Source organism: Notolepis coatsorum (assembly GCF_963971535.1).
Source record: "Notolepis coatsorum genome assembly, chromosome: 6".
Lineage (NCBI taxonomy): Eukaryota > Metazoa > Chordata > Actinopteri > Aulopiformes > Paralepididae > Notolepis > Notolepis coatsorum.
In genome coordinates, this window is record NC_140170.1 from 65,634,846 (window position 1) to 65,652,835 (window position 17,990).

Sequence of the window (17,990 nt, forward strand, 5' to 3'; positions counted from 1 at the left end):
TTTAATAAATTAGGTCATCTAAATGGTTATATTTAGATCAAATACTTTATGTAAACGTAATATTTTGTATTTTATGTAAGTATTCAAATAATTCAATATTACTTTACTGTCCCGTAAATGTCCCGCAAGGTCAGTATGCTGTCCTGCATATGGATCACATGCATCTGGTCACCCTAGTCCAAACACATTCCTAGTCCAAACACATTCCTAGGCACCCTAGTCCAAACACATTCCTAGTCCAAACACATTCCTAGACACCCTAGTCCAAACACATTCCTAGTCCAAACACATTCCTAGTCCAAACACATTCCTAGGCACCCTAGTCCAAACACATTCCTCATCCAAACACATTCCTAGTCCAAACACATTCCTAGGCACCCTAGTCCAAACACATTCCTAGTCCAAACACATTCCTAGACACCCTAGTCCAAACACATTCCTAGTCCAAACACATTCCTAGGCACCCTAGTCCAAACACATTCCTAGTCCAAACACATTCCTAGACACCCTAGTCCAAACACATTCCTAGTCCAAACACATTCCTAGACACCCTAGTCCAAACACATTCCTAGTCCAAACACATTCCTAGTCCAAACACATTCCTAGTCCAAACACACCCTAGTCCAAACACATTCCTAGACACCCGCCTAGTCCAAACACATTCCTAGTCCAAACACATTCCTAGTCCAAACACATTCCTAGGCACCCTAGTCCAAACACATTCCTAGTCCAAACACATTCCTAGTCCAAACACATTCCTAGTCCAAACACATTCCTAGTCCAAACACATTCCTAGTCCAAACACTTTCCTAGACACCCTAGTCCAAACACATTCCTAGTCCAAACACACCCTAGTCAAAACACATTCCTAGTCCAAACACATTCCTAGTCCAAACACATTCCTAGTCCAAACACACCCTAGTCCAAACACACCCTAGTCCAAACACACCCTAGTCAAAACACATTCCTAGTCCAAACACATTCCTAGTCAAAAACACATTTCTAGTCCAAACACATTCCTAGTCCAAACACACCCAAGTCCAAACACACCCTAGTCCAAACACACCCTAGTCCAAACACACCCAAGTCCAAACACACCCAAGTCCAACAAAAACTTGTGTCCGCTACATCCCTAGGAGTGTCACACTAAGCCACGACAGAGCTACAGTGTAGGCAAAAACAAAGCTTGGAAGGGAACGAGTACAGGATCACTATTCAGAGCACCACTGGCCTTTGTATTCATCTAACTAAAATGTAAGTAGGCTAAAATGTAAACAAATAAAATTCAATAAATTATAATAATTTTATTTGGGTCATAATAGCAATCATGTCAAAGTTGTCCTGTAACCCACGATTCAGTGGTTAGGAAAGATGGGCCCATGTGTTACTCTTAGGTCAGAACATCAGTTGACTTCCACATCCTCTTAGCTGTGAGGGGAACTGATCTTTCTGCCCAGGTCCCCAGGTCCCCAGGGATAGGTCTAAGGGTCCTTACCAGCCCCTCCTCTCCGGGTCTCAGTGAGGTGACCGCTAGGTCGTTGCCGCTCTCGTCGAAGGCGTTGATGTCGATGCCCCAGTTGGTGTGGGGCTGTTTGAACCAGTTCTGCAACACGTGCTTGAAGTCAATGCTCTGCCAGTGGCCCACCCGAGAGTTGAGCTCTATCTTCAGGGAGCGGATGCGGATGTGGCGGCTGCCGTGCTCCGTGACGGGCTTGAGCCGGAGGATCTGCAGGTAGACGGTGGAGGTCTGCTGGAGCGGCCGCAGGTAAACCCACAGCTGGGCCTTCAGCACCTTGGTGAACATCAGCTTGGGGCTGAACTTGAAGAAGCAGCAGCTGGGCTTCCCGTCCATCTGGACCAGTGGTTCCGCTGCAGGACAGAGAGAAAGCAACGTGTCATTATGTGAAAACAAGAACATAATGAAAGGACTGAGTGGCCCGTTTCTTGCCATAGGGCCCCCTAAAATGGCATAAAAAAAAATATATATATATATATATATATATATATTTATTTTTTTACTCAATACACTATATACTGTATATATATATATATCCTGTAGGGATGTAACAAATCAGCTTAAAAAATGTAACCGATAGGCTACTGCTGATAGTGGGCGTTTCTTTATCAAATAAATAAATACATAAGCAGCTTACTCACAATTTTTTTTTTGCATTTTCAAACTTTATTTAACTTTAACTTTATAGTTCCATTTAAATTTCAATATTGTAAGTCAGAAATGTAAGGAAAATGCAGTATCTGTCTCATTTGTGTGCATTTGGGAGAGTTTCTTGATGTAGGGGAGCCCCAGTGTTTCCTATTTATTATAATTTTCTGTCATTGCTGGGGTCAACTTGAGATGTTTGATTTGAATTTGTGAGAAAAAAATATATACGTTTTTTTCACGGATCTAGCCTCTTTTCCTCTTAAAGTGCACCAGATTGATGCATTTAAATGTTAAATGCATGCCCACCTTAAAGGGTTTGGAATCCCCCCACCATAGTTTCACAAAATAGGGGCCCCCAAACAACATTTTGCATAGGGCCCCCAAAAAGCTAGAAACGGCCCTGACTGCACTATATAGAGCCTTTATCCAACACGCTTTACGACTTATGCCTCACATTCTCCCATTCACTCACACATTCACACACCGACGGCGGAGGCGACCATGCAAGGTGCCGACCGGCTCATTGGGAGCAGTTAGGGGTTAAGTGCCTTGCTCACTTCGACACGCTACCGCGAGGAGCCGGAGTCTAACCGGGAACTTTCCGATTACCTCTACGACTGCTCTACCTCCTGAGCCACTGTTGCCCCTAAATTTATTGGTATTTTTATATACAAATTTGCGATGTGCTTTCAAATAAAAACAGCATAGTGCTTATAAAGCTATTTTCTATATTTGTCCTGAGCTTAACAAATAGTTTGATATTAATGATTAGAAGAATGCACTTGTAGAGTGAGACCTCTGCCAAGACATAACAATCTTCCCACTTTGCTGCTACTTTTTGCAATAATTCTACTGGGACAGAAACAAGAGTTGCCAATATTGCCAGTCTCAACAGACCCAGGCTATAAATGAATATGGTGCCCTAGAGGAAAGGTCACAGGTCACAGAAATCAACACAAAAAACAGGTTTCTCTCTCTAGGGGTCATGAAGATTCACAGCAAATGTTTGTACAAACATATTGTTCTCAGTTTGGCCTGATTGGTGGTGCTAGAGGAAAGAGAAAACGTAATTTTTTTTTATGATGATGAAAGCCTCGTTACGTATAAACATAAAACTGCCTTACTGACACATGCATGGATTACTAGATTTCAACTACAATACATACACATTTCTCTTGGGCATTTCCTGGTTGTTAAACAAGGTGGGTAAATACTTCACCTACAAACATAATACTGTTCTGACACAATATTGTAATTAACACTGTCAGTGCCACGGACGACATATCTCGTTTTATCAGCCCCCCCATTGAGTGCCCACGACGACAAATATATATATATATATTATTATTTTTATTTTTTTTTGCGTTTTATCGCTTTATTGCTACTGGGCAGTCCAGTAGAGAGAGACAGAGGAGGAATGGGAGACAGAGTGGGGGGAAGACATTCGGCAAATAACGACGGGTTCGGGAGTCGAACCCGGGTCGGCCGTGTCGCGGCTGAGCGCGCTATGTGGTTCGCCACTGGGGCGCCCGGCTTTATTTTTTTATTAGCGATCTGAATTCATATTTCATCAACCGAGTCTCCCGTTGGTACACCAGCCCCTACAGGAGCTCAGATTGGAAAAAAGCGCCCCCTATCGTCTATCCCTGTGTAACTGCAGGTCAGTCGCTTAGACTGACCTGGGATCTGTAGATCTGTAGAGGTGGAGCCAACTGGCTCCTTGTGCTGGCGAGCAGTCTGCTCAAGAGGGATCTGATCGCGGGACGGAAATCAGCCTGGAATATATATTTACAGCAGCCAATAATCAATCAATAAGCGTGATCGATATTTGGAATGGCGATCAGGAATTGGAATAATCTTTTTGGATAACATCTGATCTCAGGTAAGGAATCTATTTTACCAGTCTTAGGATAATCAGACCTGTTTTCACGGAGATTTCAGCGTTTGCCCTATGTGTGATGTGGCTGTTTGGCTGTGATCGCTGATGAGGAAATAAGAGAATCTATTTTTCAGATTGCCTCTATAGCGTGCATACGTACACATATACTATCGATAATCTAGCGTTTATTTGAAAACTATTCATAAATAGGCCGAAAAATTACAACGTTTTTGTGTATTCTAGAATATTCCAGTAAATGTCTTTTATCACGGAATCTTTATATTTTCCATGAAAACGAGGGCTTTTCAAAATGCTATCAAACGAAAATGAACCAATAAAAAAACAATCCGTTTCGACAATGTTGACTGCAAACGAGTCATTGATAAGCGACGGGCAGATTAGACACATAGCCATAATTTAAAACATAGATTAGGCGTTTTTAACGCTAACATTGAAGTGGGTGGCGGCATTCAAGGAGGTTCCGGGGCACCGAGCTCGGGCACGGAAAGTGTTAAGAAAGAAATACTTAAAAGATATGTAGCTTTATATAGGCGGAGCTAAAGCACAAAGAAGATACATGATGGATTAACAACAGACTTGATGCTGGTGGTGCAGGGTTGATTCAGTAGGACACCATGACTCAGTGGAAACGTCTAATGGCAATGTGAAAAATACTGCCAGAAAAGAGTTACTGCGGCTTTAAAGGTGGGGTAGGCAAATTGGGAGCAAGCCTGGCACCATGCACTATGAACACACAACAACGATTTTATACAGACTCAGAGGCACAGGCTGAATTAAAAATAATAAATAAATACAACTATAAAATATTTCTCTGCCTCTGACAGGCAGTTTTGCACACATTGTGTACCTTTAGACGAGGAACGTGATGGTGGTGTTCGTTTTCCGATGGGACCCCAGATATGCCAAAGAAATCACATTGGTTCATACGATTCAGTCCAGAATTTGGAATGTAGAATTTGATTTGTCGTAACTGTTGGAATATAAAGAGAATTTCGCCAAATATTACCAAAATGGTGCCTATCCCATGCGTCAGGAAATGCACTTATTTATTTGAAAATTAGGGATGTCCGATATTATCGGCCTACCAATATTATCGGCCGATATCGGCATTAAAATGTGATATCGGAAAATATCGGTATCGGTTTTCAAATTTATTTATTTCTTTTACATTTCTATAACCTTTATTTACCCAGGCAAGCAAGCAAACACATTCTGATTTTATTTATTGTCAAAAGTATGCATAATGTTGTGTTAATTCCACAACAAGAGATAATGTATAGCTACGAGGTCATTGTCGCAAAATAATTGACCGACACAGAGTTTAAAATACCGAGCCGCCTCGGCGAGGTGTTTTAAACGTCAGTGAAGATCAATTATTTTGCGACAATGATCGAGTATAGCTATACATTATCCCGCTTATTACATGGCTAACTTACTAACAATATACCTAATTCATTTTACATCGACTCGCAACACTGGTTCTGGCTCCGCTCGTCGCTCCGCCCCCTGTCATCGCCGGCAGCTTCCCCGGCAGCAGAACACCGGCAGTGTCTAATTGCACTGAAACAGTGTGTGTCAGTGGGCTTGATTGCGAACAGCTGCGCACAGCGGTCATTATTGTCCCACAGCAGTCATTATTGTCTGATAACTGACCTCTGCTGCACGCTATTGACCAATCACAAGCAAGCATTTCGGCGAATGTGAAAACGCCATGTAATAAGTAATGTTAATTACCTGAAATTATTCCATTTGGGGGGGGGGGGGAACCCTGCATATATCGGTATCGGTTGATATCGGTATCGGAAATTAAGAGTTGGACAATATCGGTATATCGGTATCGGTAAAAAAGCCAATATCGAGCATCCCTATTGAAAATGTAATGTTTGACCTAGGAAAGGTCAAGGAGTCATCCAAATCAATCTCTTTGTGTCATGAGAATGTGCATATAAAAGGTTATGGCAATCCAGCCATATTCTTTGAGATATCTTATCTCAAATGGGGGTCACCAAAATCAATAGGTTTGTTCCTCTAGGGACAATGAATGTTCACAGCAATTTCTGTGACCGCTATGACAAACGGGTAAGGAGATGCGCTCATTTGAAAACGTTGGACTGATGGTGGCGCTAGAGGAGAGGCCATGGAGTCACCGACATCAATGGTTTTCCTCCTCTTGGGGTCATGAATGTGCACAGCCATTACCTTTTGAGATATCACTTACAGACTTACTCACTTACAGATGGGACCAATTACATAACCTCCCCCCTGACTTCGCCTTGGTGGAGGTAATAGAAGAATAGTGAATATATATGCAAGCTATTCAAAAAAGGGAACAATTAAGCACATCCCACAGATAAAGTTATTTGATTTATTTGATTTATAGTGGCTCACAAATCAAAGCAAAATGCTAACACATTTTAACTAATCTGCGAGAGCATGTAAAATCAGTTCAGAATGGATGGATACCATGTATGGATTCTGACATCAGTAGTTGATTGTATATGGTCTGAAGAAGGCTCATCATCCAAAACCTGTTCGCGTTTCATGTGTTTCATGTGTTTGTCATAACACATCTACAGTTCAACCAAAGTATTATGTAACATTTTGCTTAGTTTGTAAAATGTGTTGCATAATGTGAGTCAAGAGTCATACTGTAGGCTATATGTGTGTGTTGAGACCTGCCACATTTCAACCTGGACTTGACCCTGAAAACTACAAGCACATACTAGTAATCAGTCATTGTGTTGAATTACAACAATCTCATCCAGTCGGCTAAATGAAAACGATCAATCTTAGCTCGGCAAGGGTGCGTGTGAGTATTTCAAACTACCAGTGAGCTTATGTGCAAGAGGTTGTATCATGTGTAATCACATAACAATCACGTCTCTAAACTACACTACACAGCAAGCCCAGTATCACGTGGAATCACATAACAGTCAATCACATCTCTAAACTACACTACACAGCGAGACCAGTATTACATAACAATCACATCTCTAAACTACACTACACAGCAAGGCCAGTATTACATGGTATCACATAACAATCACATCTCTAAACTACACTACACAACGAGGCCAGTATTACATGGTATCACATAACAATCACATCTCTAAACTACACTACACAGCGAGGCCAGTATTACATGGTATCACATAACAATCACATCTCTAAACTACACTACACAACGAGGCCAGTATTACATGGTATCACATAACAATCACATCTCTAAACTACACTACACAGCGAGGCCAGTATTACATGGTATCACATAACAATCACATCTCTAAACTACACTACACAGCGAGGCCAGTATTACATGGTATCACATAACAATCACATCTCTAAACTACACTACACAGCGAGGCCAGTATCACATAACAATCACATCTCTAAACTACACTATACAGCAAGCCCAGTATTACATGGAATCACATAGCAACCGCCTCTCTAATACACTACACAGCATGCCAGCTCAAGAGGTGGATTCAGTCATGGATTCAGTCAGAGACAAGCGAAGTGAAGGTTCAGTGATTTTGTTATTGTTATAAATGTTGGATGTGGTTTAAACAGTCTGCCTCTGCAGTTAGTCTCTCTTTTTGCTATGCTAATGATTTCAAACTAGATTTGACAAAGTTGTCCTAAAATGTAATTTGTACATTCAAAATTATATTAGAGTAGTAACTTTGGAGAAGAGATATTTCTTCTGTGGAATCTACCTTCGTCTTACCCTGTTTGAAATCATTAGCATAGCAAAGAGAGGCTAACACCAGAATCTGTCATACAGTAGGTGCAAAATAACAGAATCTTCCTTTTAGAAAATGATGGATGCACCGATATGAATATTTAGAGAAACTTCGGATAACTCATAATCCATTTTCTTTAATGACCGATAACAGAAGGTTGTGTTCTTCTGAGCCCCCTCCTATACTTCCTGTACACACATGACTGTGAGGCCAAGCATGTCTGCTACACCATCGTCAAGTTTGTGGAGGACACAGCTGTGGTGGACCTGATCTCAGTCAATAACAATAAGGCCTATCCGGAGGAGGTGGAGAACCTGGCACTGTGGTGCCAGGAAAACAACCTCTCCCTGAACGTCAGCAAGACAAAGGAGCTTCTGGGGTCAAAGGTGAGGAAGTACAACCCCCCCTGAGCATCAACACTATAGTGGAGAGGATGATCAACTTCAGGTATCTTAGTGCACAGATTTTAGAGGACCTGACTTGGACACAGCAGTGCCTTTATCACCTCAGACGTCTGAGGAAGGACACCCCTCCTGCTCCCCCAGATATTAAAGAATACACCATAGAGAGCATTCTGGCATCACCGCCTATGGGAACTAGTACCACACAGGGCCGCAGAGAGTGGTACAGATAGCTGAGTGAATGTACCACCAGAGGTGAACCCCCCCCCAACCTGAAGGACACCTACACCAGGCGGTGCAGGACTGAGGCCAAGAGAATCATAAAGGATCCCAGCTGTCTGAACAATGGACTTTTCTCTCTAACGAGGTCAGGCAAACGCTACTGCAGCCTTGAGGCCAACAACACAGAGAGGCTCAAGAAAAGCTATGAGGCCGTCCAGATCCTGAATGAGGACTCTGTCTAGTACCTGTACAGTATGACTGCGCCACACACACCTATACTCATCTGCACACCCATACTCATCTACACACCTATACTCATCTACACACCCATACTCATCTACACACCTATACTCATCTACACACCTATACTCATCTACACACCTATACTCATCTACACACCCATACTCATCTACACACCTATACTCATCTACACACCTATACTCATCTACATACCTATACTCATCTACACACCCATACTCATCTACACACCTATACTCATCTACACACCTATACTCATCTACACATCCACTTATCTACACACCTATACTCATCTGCACACCTATACTCATCTACACACCTATACTCATCTACACATCCACTTATCTACACACCTATACTCATCTGCACACCCATACTCATCTACACACCTATACTCATCTACACATCCACTTATCTACACATCTATACTCATCTGCACATCCATACTCATCTACACACCTATACTCATCTGCACATCCACTTATCTGCACACCAATACTCATCTGTACACCCATTCATCTGCACATCCATACTCATCTGCACACCCATTCATCTGCACATCCATTAATGAAAATAGTCATACCACTGTATACAACTGGGAGCAAACACCACTTCACAAACTATAGACCTGTCTCTTTACTCCCACACATCTCCAAAATACTTGAAAAACTTTTTAACAACAGGTTAGATGCTTTCTTAGATAAGCATAAACTACTCTCTGATAGCCAATATGGGTTCAGAGCAAACAGATCAACATCACTGGCAATAATAGAAACAATAGAGGAAATCACAAATGCCATAGACAAAAAACTATATGCAATTGGAGTATTTATTGATCTAAAAAAAAAAAACATTTGACACAATCAACCATGATATATTAATTAACAAATTGGAAAAGTATGGCATCAGGGGAGTAGTACTAGACTGGATCAAAAGTTATCTAAATAAGAGACAACAGTATGTGAAACTAGGTGATTGCTCTTCAATGTGTTTGGACATTGCTTGTGGTGTCCCCCAGGGGTCAGTGTTGGGGCCAAAATTATTTATACTGTATATCAACGACATAATATAAAGCGTCCAAGTTACTGAAATTAGTTTTGTTTGCCGATGACACAAATATTTTCTGTTCTGGGGATAATTTAAATAAACTGCAGGAGGACATTACGCAGGAAATGTTTAAACTTAAAATATGGTTTGATTTCAACAAATTGTCATTAAATTGATCCAAGACCAAAATAATGCTGTTTGGAAATTGTAGGAAAGATAATGTGTACAGATGAAAATAGATGGGGTGGAAATTGAAAGAGTGTCTGAAGTTAAATTTCTTGGTGTCACGATTGACGAAACATTTATTGGAAATCACATATCAAACATATTCAAACCAAATTGGCAAGGAGCATTTCAGTAATAAACAAAGCAAAGCAGGTCCTGGATCACAAATCACTTCACATTCTCTACTGTTCACTAGTTTCACCATATTTAACTTACTGCGTTGAAGTCTGGGGAAATAATTATAAATACTCATTACACCCATTAACCATCCTACAGAAAAGAGCTGTGCGCATCATTAAATATGTGTATGCTTCTTCTCACTCCTTTTCAAATAGTAAATGACAACAACAAAGAAATTGAGTTGGACTTTTTTGTTTGTTCTTTGTTATTTTTTATATACATTTATTATTTGAACGGCTTAAGGCTATATCTGTACTTGATGCTTGTGTGTTATGTTGCATATTTGAAATAAACTTCAATCAATCAATCAATCCATACTCATCTGCACATCCATACTCATCAGCACACCCATTAATCTGCACACCCATTCATCTGTACACCCATTAATCTGCACACCCATTCATCTGTACACCCATTAATCTGCACACCCAGCATTAATCTGCACACCCATACTCATATGCACACCCATTCATATGCACACCCATTCATCTGCACACCCATTCATCTGCACATCTACTCATTTGCACATCTACACATTTGCACACCTTTCATTTGCACACCTATGCATTTGCATATCTGCACATTTGCATACCTATTCATTTGCACATCGGCACACCTATTAATTTGCACATTTGCACACCTAACCATTTGCACACCTATTCATTTGCATATATGCACATTTACACACATATTTATTTGCACATCTGCACACCTATTCATTTGCACACCTATTTTACTTATAAGTAACAGTATTTCTGTTTCTGCACTCTATTTTAATGCTGTTGTGCAACATGCATGTTCCCAAACAAAATCCATGTGGCGAAGAAACCCTGTGCAGATAGAAATAGATCAGATAGAAATAGATCAGACAGAAATAGATCAGATAGAAATAGATCAGATAGAAATAGATCAGACAGAAATAGATCAGACAAAAATAGATCAGACAGAAATTATCTTTTTGTTGTTCACGTCTGCCCAGTTCTGTTCATCGGACCAATACTAATGAATACAAAATAGAAATCAATGATATCCGCTGATACCGATATGGTCGGCGATATATATATTAGGGCTACCCCCTGAAAGTGGACGATTCAAAGCATCAGTTGGAGACCCCTCAGTTGACTGAGGTTCCTTGTGTTGAGAAATTTGTCTATATATAGAAATAAAACCCATTTAGTTTATTTTCACATGTCAGTGCCCACATTCATCAAATAAAAAAAACTCTAATTTGTCAAATATATTATCAATACTGGGCTAAATCCACAAAGAATGGATTGCACGGAGCAAGTTGCACCCTTACTTACAATGCATTATGAATTGAAAATGGGGGACCCTGATGTAAACAAGACGAAAGTCTTTCTCTGGTCTGCATCCCCTTAACAATTGTGTGTATTGAGCCATACTGTATTGTACCCATTCTGCAATCTGTTAATAAAATGTTCATTCAATCAATCACCGTGCAGATTGATTGATTGAATGAAAGTTTTATTAACAGATTCTTTGTGGATTTAGCCCATAGTCGGACAACATTATAAACATGCATGGACTTCGCAGTACAGAGCAGCTTAAGTTTCACTTTCATTTCTTCTAAGTAGTAGAGTGGATTTGATTTGATTTAACTTCACGTGAAGGAGAGAAAGAAGGGTCTAGAGGGGACACAAGAATTTGGCAATCTTTTAGATTTAAACTCTGCAGCAGCGAAAGCTCGCCTGGAGAGGAGCTCAGAGGACAGACATAGGACCAATGTAGCGGCATAATGTTAAAGATCAAAGTAAGCACAGATATCAAGCATCATTATGTCTGGTGTCACCGGTAATACCGGTGGTGTCATGAGTGTATTAGTCATGGGCAACTCCCTCTTGTCTCATTATTCTGACACATGATTCAGACAAATCCACATGCAGGCTAATGCATTGTTGGCAATTCACATCACCCATCTGGCGTCATAATGCAGTTGTCTTAACGGATTTATTGATTTAAAATGTTCCAAAAAAGATCATATGACTCTGTTGCACTATGTTAACGTATGCCAGCACTGGAGAACATGCCAATGTATTTTGCCAGAATGTCTTACTGTATGAATATAATTATTATTTATTTTTGTATATAAAACAAATCGTCTAATTGATCTGCTGAATCCGAAATTTCTGAATTGGATACAGCCCTAATATTTATATATATATATATCATATATATCATGCAACCCTATGGAAAATCAAAACCCTCAACACCCTGACTAGTTCACAGCACTTGAATGAAGCCATGAGGTAGAAGAAAAGCAGAGTAGAATGTGAAGAAAGATAAGCTCTACGACGTGTTAAAAGACCTATTGCTGGACTATCTGGACTAGAAGGCAGTTTAAGATGCGGGAGATGATTATTCTCTAGAAGCTTCCCCCACTAATCTTTTGGCCCCTGCCTGTGGTATCTCTGTCCCCTGCCTGTGGTATCTCTGTCCCCTGCCTGTGGAACCTCTGTACCCTACCTGTGGTATCTCTGTCCCCTGCCTGTGGTACCTCTGTCCCCTGCCTGTGGTATCTCTGTCCCCTGCCTGTGGAACCTCTGTACCCTGCCTGTGGTATCTCTGTCCCCTGCCTGTGGTACCTCTGTCCCCTGCCTGTGGTATCTCTGTCCCCTGCCTGTGGTACCTCTATCCCCTGCCTGTGGTATCTCTGTCCCCTGCCTGTGGTATCTCTGTCCCCTACCTGTGGTACCTCTGTCCCCTGCCTGTGGTATCTCTGCCCCCTGCCTGTGGTATCTCTGTCCCCTGCCTGTGGTACCTCTATCCCCTGCCTGTGGTATCTCTGTCCCCTGCCTGTGGTATCTCTGTCCCCTACCTGTGGTACCTCTGTCCCCTGCCTGTGGTATCTCTGCCCCCTGCCTGTGATACCTCTGTCCCCTGCCTGTGATACCTCTGTCCCCTGCCTGTGGTACCTCTGTCCCCTGCCTGTGGTATCTCTGCCCCCTGCCTGTGGTACCTCTGTCCCCTGCCTGTGGTATCTCTGCCCCCTGCCTGTGATACCTCTGTCCCCTGCCTGTGGTATCTCTGTTCCCTCTGTCCCCTGCCTATAGTATCTCTGTCCCCTCTGTGTTATGTGTGCAGTTGGACCCAGCCGGCGTATTGTCTATTATCAATATCTTGCTAGCCACTGGCACAGTCGCCTGGACTTCCTGGACCCATTTCAGTGGGCAGGAGTACTTGCCTTGACAGATAACCTGTGCTGGACTGGTTGATAAACTTAAATGTTATGGTTTTAACTCTTCTGCTTTAAAGTGGATACTAAGTAATTTGTCCTCTAGATCACAGAAGGTGTATCTAAATGGCAGCCTGTCCAGTAGCGGAGGTCTAGAGTGTGGCATGCCGCAAGGAAGTTGCCTAGGACCTTTGTTCTTCTCTGTATTTACTAATGACCTATCTTGGGCTACCAAATGTGCTACAACAGTTCTTTATGCAGATGATTCAACATTGTATTACGCTGCACCATCATGCAATGTACTTAATTAAGTTTTGAGTAGAGAACTTAAAGTTGTGCATGACTGGGTAAGTGGGTAGTATGTAATAGACTTGTCCTTAATATCTCCAAGACTAAATGTATTGTGCTGGGAACAAGGTACAGGTTATCTACAAATCCAAAGCTTCATTTAAACTTGTGTAATTCAGCAGTTCAACAAGTTGAAAGTACTAAACTCCTTGAAGTGATGCTGGATTGCACTCTGTCTTGGTCTCAGCATATTAATTATATTGTTTTAAAAATGGGAAGAGCAATTGGTATTTCCAGGAAATGTGCTTCTTTTGTTGCCCGTCCCCTTTTATGTGGGGAACTATGTGAGAATGCTACAGCTCGGCATTCAATACCATAGTCCCCTCCAAACTCATAGCCAAGCTCAGGGACCTGGGCTTGAACTATGACCTCTGCCAGTGGGTCTTGGACTTCCTGACGGGCAGACCCCAGGTGGTGAGAGCAGGCAACTGCACCTCCTCATCCATCACCCTCAACATAGGGGCCCCCCAGGGCTGTGTTCTGAGTCCCCTCCTCTACTCCCTGTACACACACGACTGTGTGGCTCAGCGGAGTAGCAACACAATCATCAAATTTGCTGACGACACAGTGGTGGTGGGCCTGATCTCTGCCAACGACGAGAGGGCCTACCTGGAAGAGGTCAAGGTCCTGGCGGGATGGTGCCAGGAAAACAGCCTCTCCCTGAACGTCAGCAAAACAAAGGAGATGATTGTGGACTTCAGGAGGTCGGGGGTCAAGGACTACAGCCCCCTCAGCATCTACGGGGCACCGGTTGAGAGAGTGAACAGCTTTAAGTACCTCGGAGCCTACATATCCGAGGACTTGACATGGACCACACACATTGACAGTGTTGTGAAGAAGGCACGACAACGCCTCTACTTCCTCAGGCGCCTAAGGAAGTTCCAAGTCAGTCAGAAGATCCTTAAGAACTTCTACTCATGTACAATAGAGAGCATCCTGACTGGCAACATCACCTCCTGGTTTGGGAATAGCACTGCACAAGACCGAAGCAGACTACAAAGAGTGACACGTTCAGCCGAACGCACAATTGGAGGGGGGCTCCCCACCCTCCAGAACATTTACAACAAGCGGTGCAGGGGCAAGGCTAAGAGAATCATTAAAGACTCCAGTCACCCGAACAACTGCCTCTTTGAACTGCTGCGGTCAGGCAAGCGATACCGGAGTCTCAAGGCGAGCACAGAAAGACGCAGAAGAAGCTTCTATCCCCAGGCCATCAGGCTGCTCAACGAACAATGAACACTACACAACAACCATCAAACGCACATAGCACACACATCCACACGCACACACTCACTTTAAACAAACACACTGTAGCACCCACTCCCCACACTTTATAGCACACACTCACTTTAAACAAACACACTGTAGCACCCACTCCCCACACTTTATATTTATTGATAAAGGATTGCACTACAACTCGTACACCTTACTGTAAATTGTACCTAAATTGTACCTCATCCCATTTCTGCTTTGCACTATATAGTATTGTATATTAGTACACTGCATAGTATTGTATATTATATGGTAACTCAGTTACGTCTATTCTGCATCGAACATTGTACATATGTCTATACTGAACACTGTGACCTCATTTTCTACTTCTAATTTACATGCTATACTATGTTATTTGATACTATCTTGTCTAGCACAGTCTCTGGAGCGTAACAGCAAGAAGCATTTTGCATGAAAGTATTCTGTACTTCTGTATGACAACTATTAAAGAAACTTGAAACTATGTCAGATAGTGCAAAGTTTAGTTTTAAGTCATCTTCTTGACTATTGCTCTGCGATGTGGTCATCTGCTGCCAGTGGTGACCTCAGGAAGCTCCAGGTGGTCCAGAACAGGGCAGCACGGTTGGTACTGGGCTGCTCACTAAGGTCTAATGTGAGCCGTATGCATGCCCGCCTCTCTTGGCTTAACGTTGAAAATAGATTGTCTTTTAATATACTTGTGCTGTTCAAGTTGGTCATGAGCAGTAAAACTCCTGTTTTTATACATAATCAGATTGTTTTTAGTAATACTGTGCACGAGCATTACACTAGAGGTTCTAGTAGTGGGCAGCTTGAATTGCCAGGTCCTAGAACCAGCGCTTTGGGGAGATCTTTTATTTTTAGAGCATTAACTCTTTGGAATGGCCTGCCTCGGAACCTCTGCTGCATTTACAGTAGATTAACTTTTAAAAATAATCTTAAATCGTTTTTAAATAGTTTTTAACACTGTAAAGTAATTTTTTTTTTGTTTGACACTAATGTAATTTTAGCTATCTTAATTGTTACAGTAGGTTCATTATGCATTGTGTGTACTGAATTTTAATAATTTTGTTTTTGCAATAGTGATTGTTTTTGTATGTTTTTTTGTGTGTGGACCCCAGGAAGACTAGCTGGTTGCTATCGCACCAGCTAATGGGGATCCCTAATAAAATAAAATCAAAATCAAATCAAATCTCCCACCTCCAACTTGTACAGAATATGTGGCCAGGCTTCTGAGACCACATTAACCCCTGTTCTGAAAACTCTCAATTGGCTTACTGTGAGCTACAGGATACATTTTACAATTATATTATTGGTCTATTAGCCATTACATGGTATTGACTATAATTCTGATATGGCATGCCCATACTGTATATTACTGCTGGATCCCTCAGGTTGCCTCGATTAAACATCACCCCTGAAAGCGTTAATGGATGCTACGCTGAAAGAGAGAGTAGGTTAAACTGAGCCTGTGAGTAAGTTGAACTTCAAAAGCCAGTTCTTTAGATTTGCTCAAATCAAACGGTTCTTTGGATTTGGTTAAAACCCAATGGTACATGGGCAAGGGCATAGGTTTGGTTTCAACAGTGGGGAGGTCTGGTGGTCCTCCCCTGGGCTCACTTCATCTGGACACACTTCATTTCCTGCATTCTGGTGTAATTTTATGAGAGGCATGTCTGCAAGGTTGAGATGGTACGGTCCTGTAGGGGTGTCTGAAAATGTTGGTTAATATATAGTTACAGGTAAGAAGGATATATAAATGTCTTGACCCCCTTATTTTTTTTTACCTATTTTGGGGAGGGGGTTGTCTTTCATATTAGCTATATTTTTTGAGGGGGACAAATTTACCTCTTCTCAAATCTACACCTACAGTATGTACATGGGATTTGCTCATGAGACAATGTTATCACAAGGATCACAACCACAAAGCTCCGTCACGGCGACAGGATGCCAAAATGTGGTCCTGTAGCCAGTGTTGTAGTACTCAAATCCGAGTCCTGGACTGATTTTCAGGACTCATGACTCGACTTGGACTTGAGCACTGATGACTCGAACTTGGACTTGGACTCGAGCATTGACTGCATTCGGACTCGGAAGGTGCAGACGAGGACTCGGACTAAACAGTTATTTATTTGTTATTGTTTTTGTAATAGGCCCTAATAATTTGGCATACAGTAAGATATTAATTGACGGCTAATGCATTTGTTTGGCTATTGTGTCACAAAGTAAACAAACTACCTTTGAAATGGTGACCACTGTGTCATTTATGTTTAATGTAGACCTTTTTTTATTTGTATAAAGCTCTTTGTCAGCTCTTTGACTGCCAGAGTGGAGTGGACTCAACCTTGATGACTTGGACTCGGACTCGGACTAGAGAATGGGGACTAGACTCGGACTTGGACTCGAACACTGGGGGACTCGAGACTCAACTCTGACTTGAGATTTAGTGACTCGACTACAACACTGCCTGTAGCTCAAAGGATAGAGCAAGGCACTAGGAGTTCAACTCACACTGGGACCACCATGCATGTGCTCATATTAGTACTGCAAGACGCCTTGGATGGAATTATCCACCAATTGGAATAAAATACAAAACATAAAAGATCCCCTTGGAGTAAATTGAGCCAAAAAGTTACATTTCCTTTTGAATACATAAACCTTTCCGCTACTGTTATTTCCTGTTATTTATGTTGGTCAGCTGCCTTTATAGCACTTTTACAGTACGCTAATAAATCTTTAATAAAACCTTTCCAAGAAGTGCAGATGGAAATAAATGATGCTAGTTATGGATCTGTTATAGCTGCATAATGTACCGCCTTCCCTTGCTTTGAGTTATGGATAAGTTAAGCCAGGTACATCATTTTAAAGGGGCATTTCACCCAAAATAAAAATACAAATAATAAAGTATATTTTCGAACCAGAGGTGCTAACAATCCATTCATATCGTTGTGGTGTGATTCACTCAGTTTTGGCGATATCTGCCTTAGAGATGTCTGCTGTCACTCCAATAGAATTGTAGCGCTCAAAGCACCAAGAGAATACATGTGAAAAACTCAAA

At 41.8% G+C, this 17,990-nt stretch overlaps 1 protein-coding gene across 1 annotated transcript in view; it reads right to left on the reverse strand.

The window, feature by feature from the left end:
- The window catches only part of LOC311230401 (growth/differentiation factor 11-like), a gene marked incomplete at its 3' end in the record, with an annotated part of 94,168 nt that overhangs the window by 39,530 nt on the left and 36,648 nt on the right, over positions 1-17,990 (reverse strand). Inside the window, exon 2 of the mRNA XM_084316670.1 lies at positions 1,496-1,869. Within this exon, the coding sequence (XP_084172796.1) occupies positions 1,496-1,869 (374 nt within the window). The remainder of the gene's footprint in view (positions 1-1,495; positions 1,870-17,990) is intronic.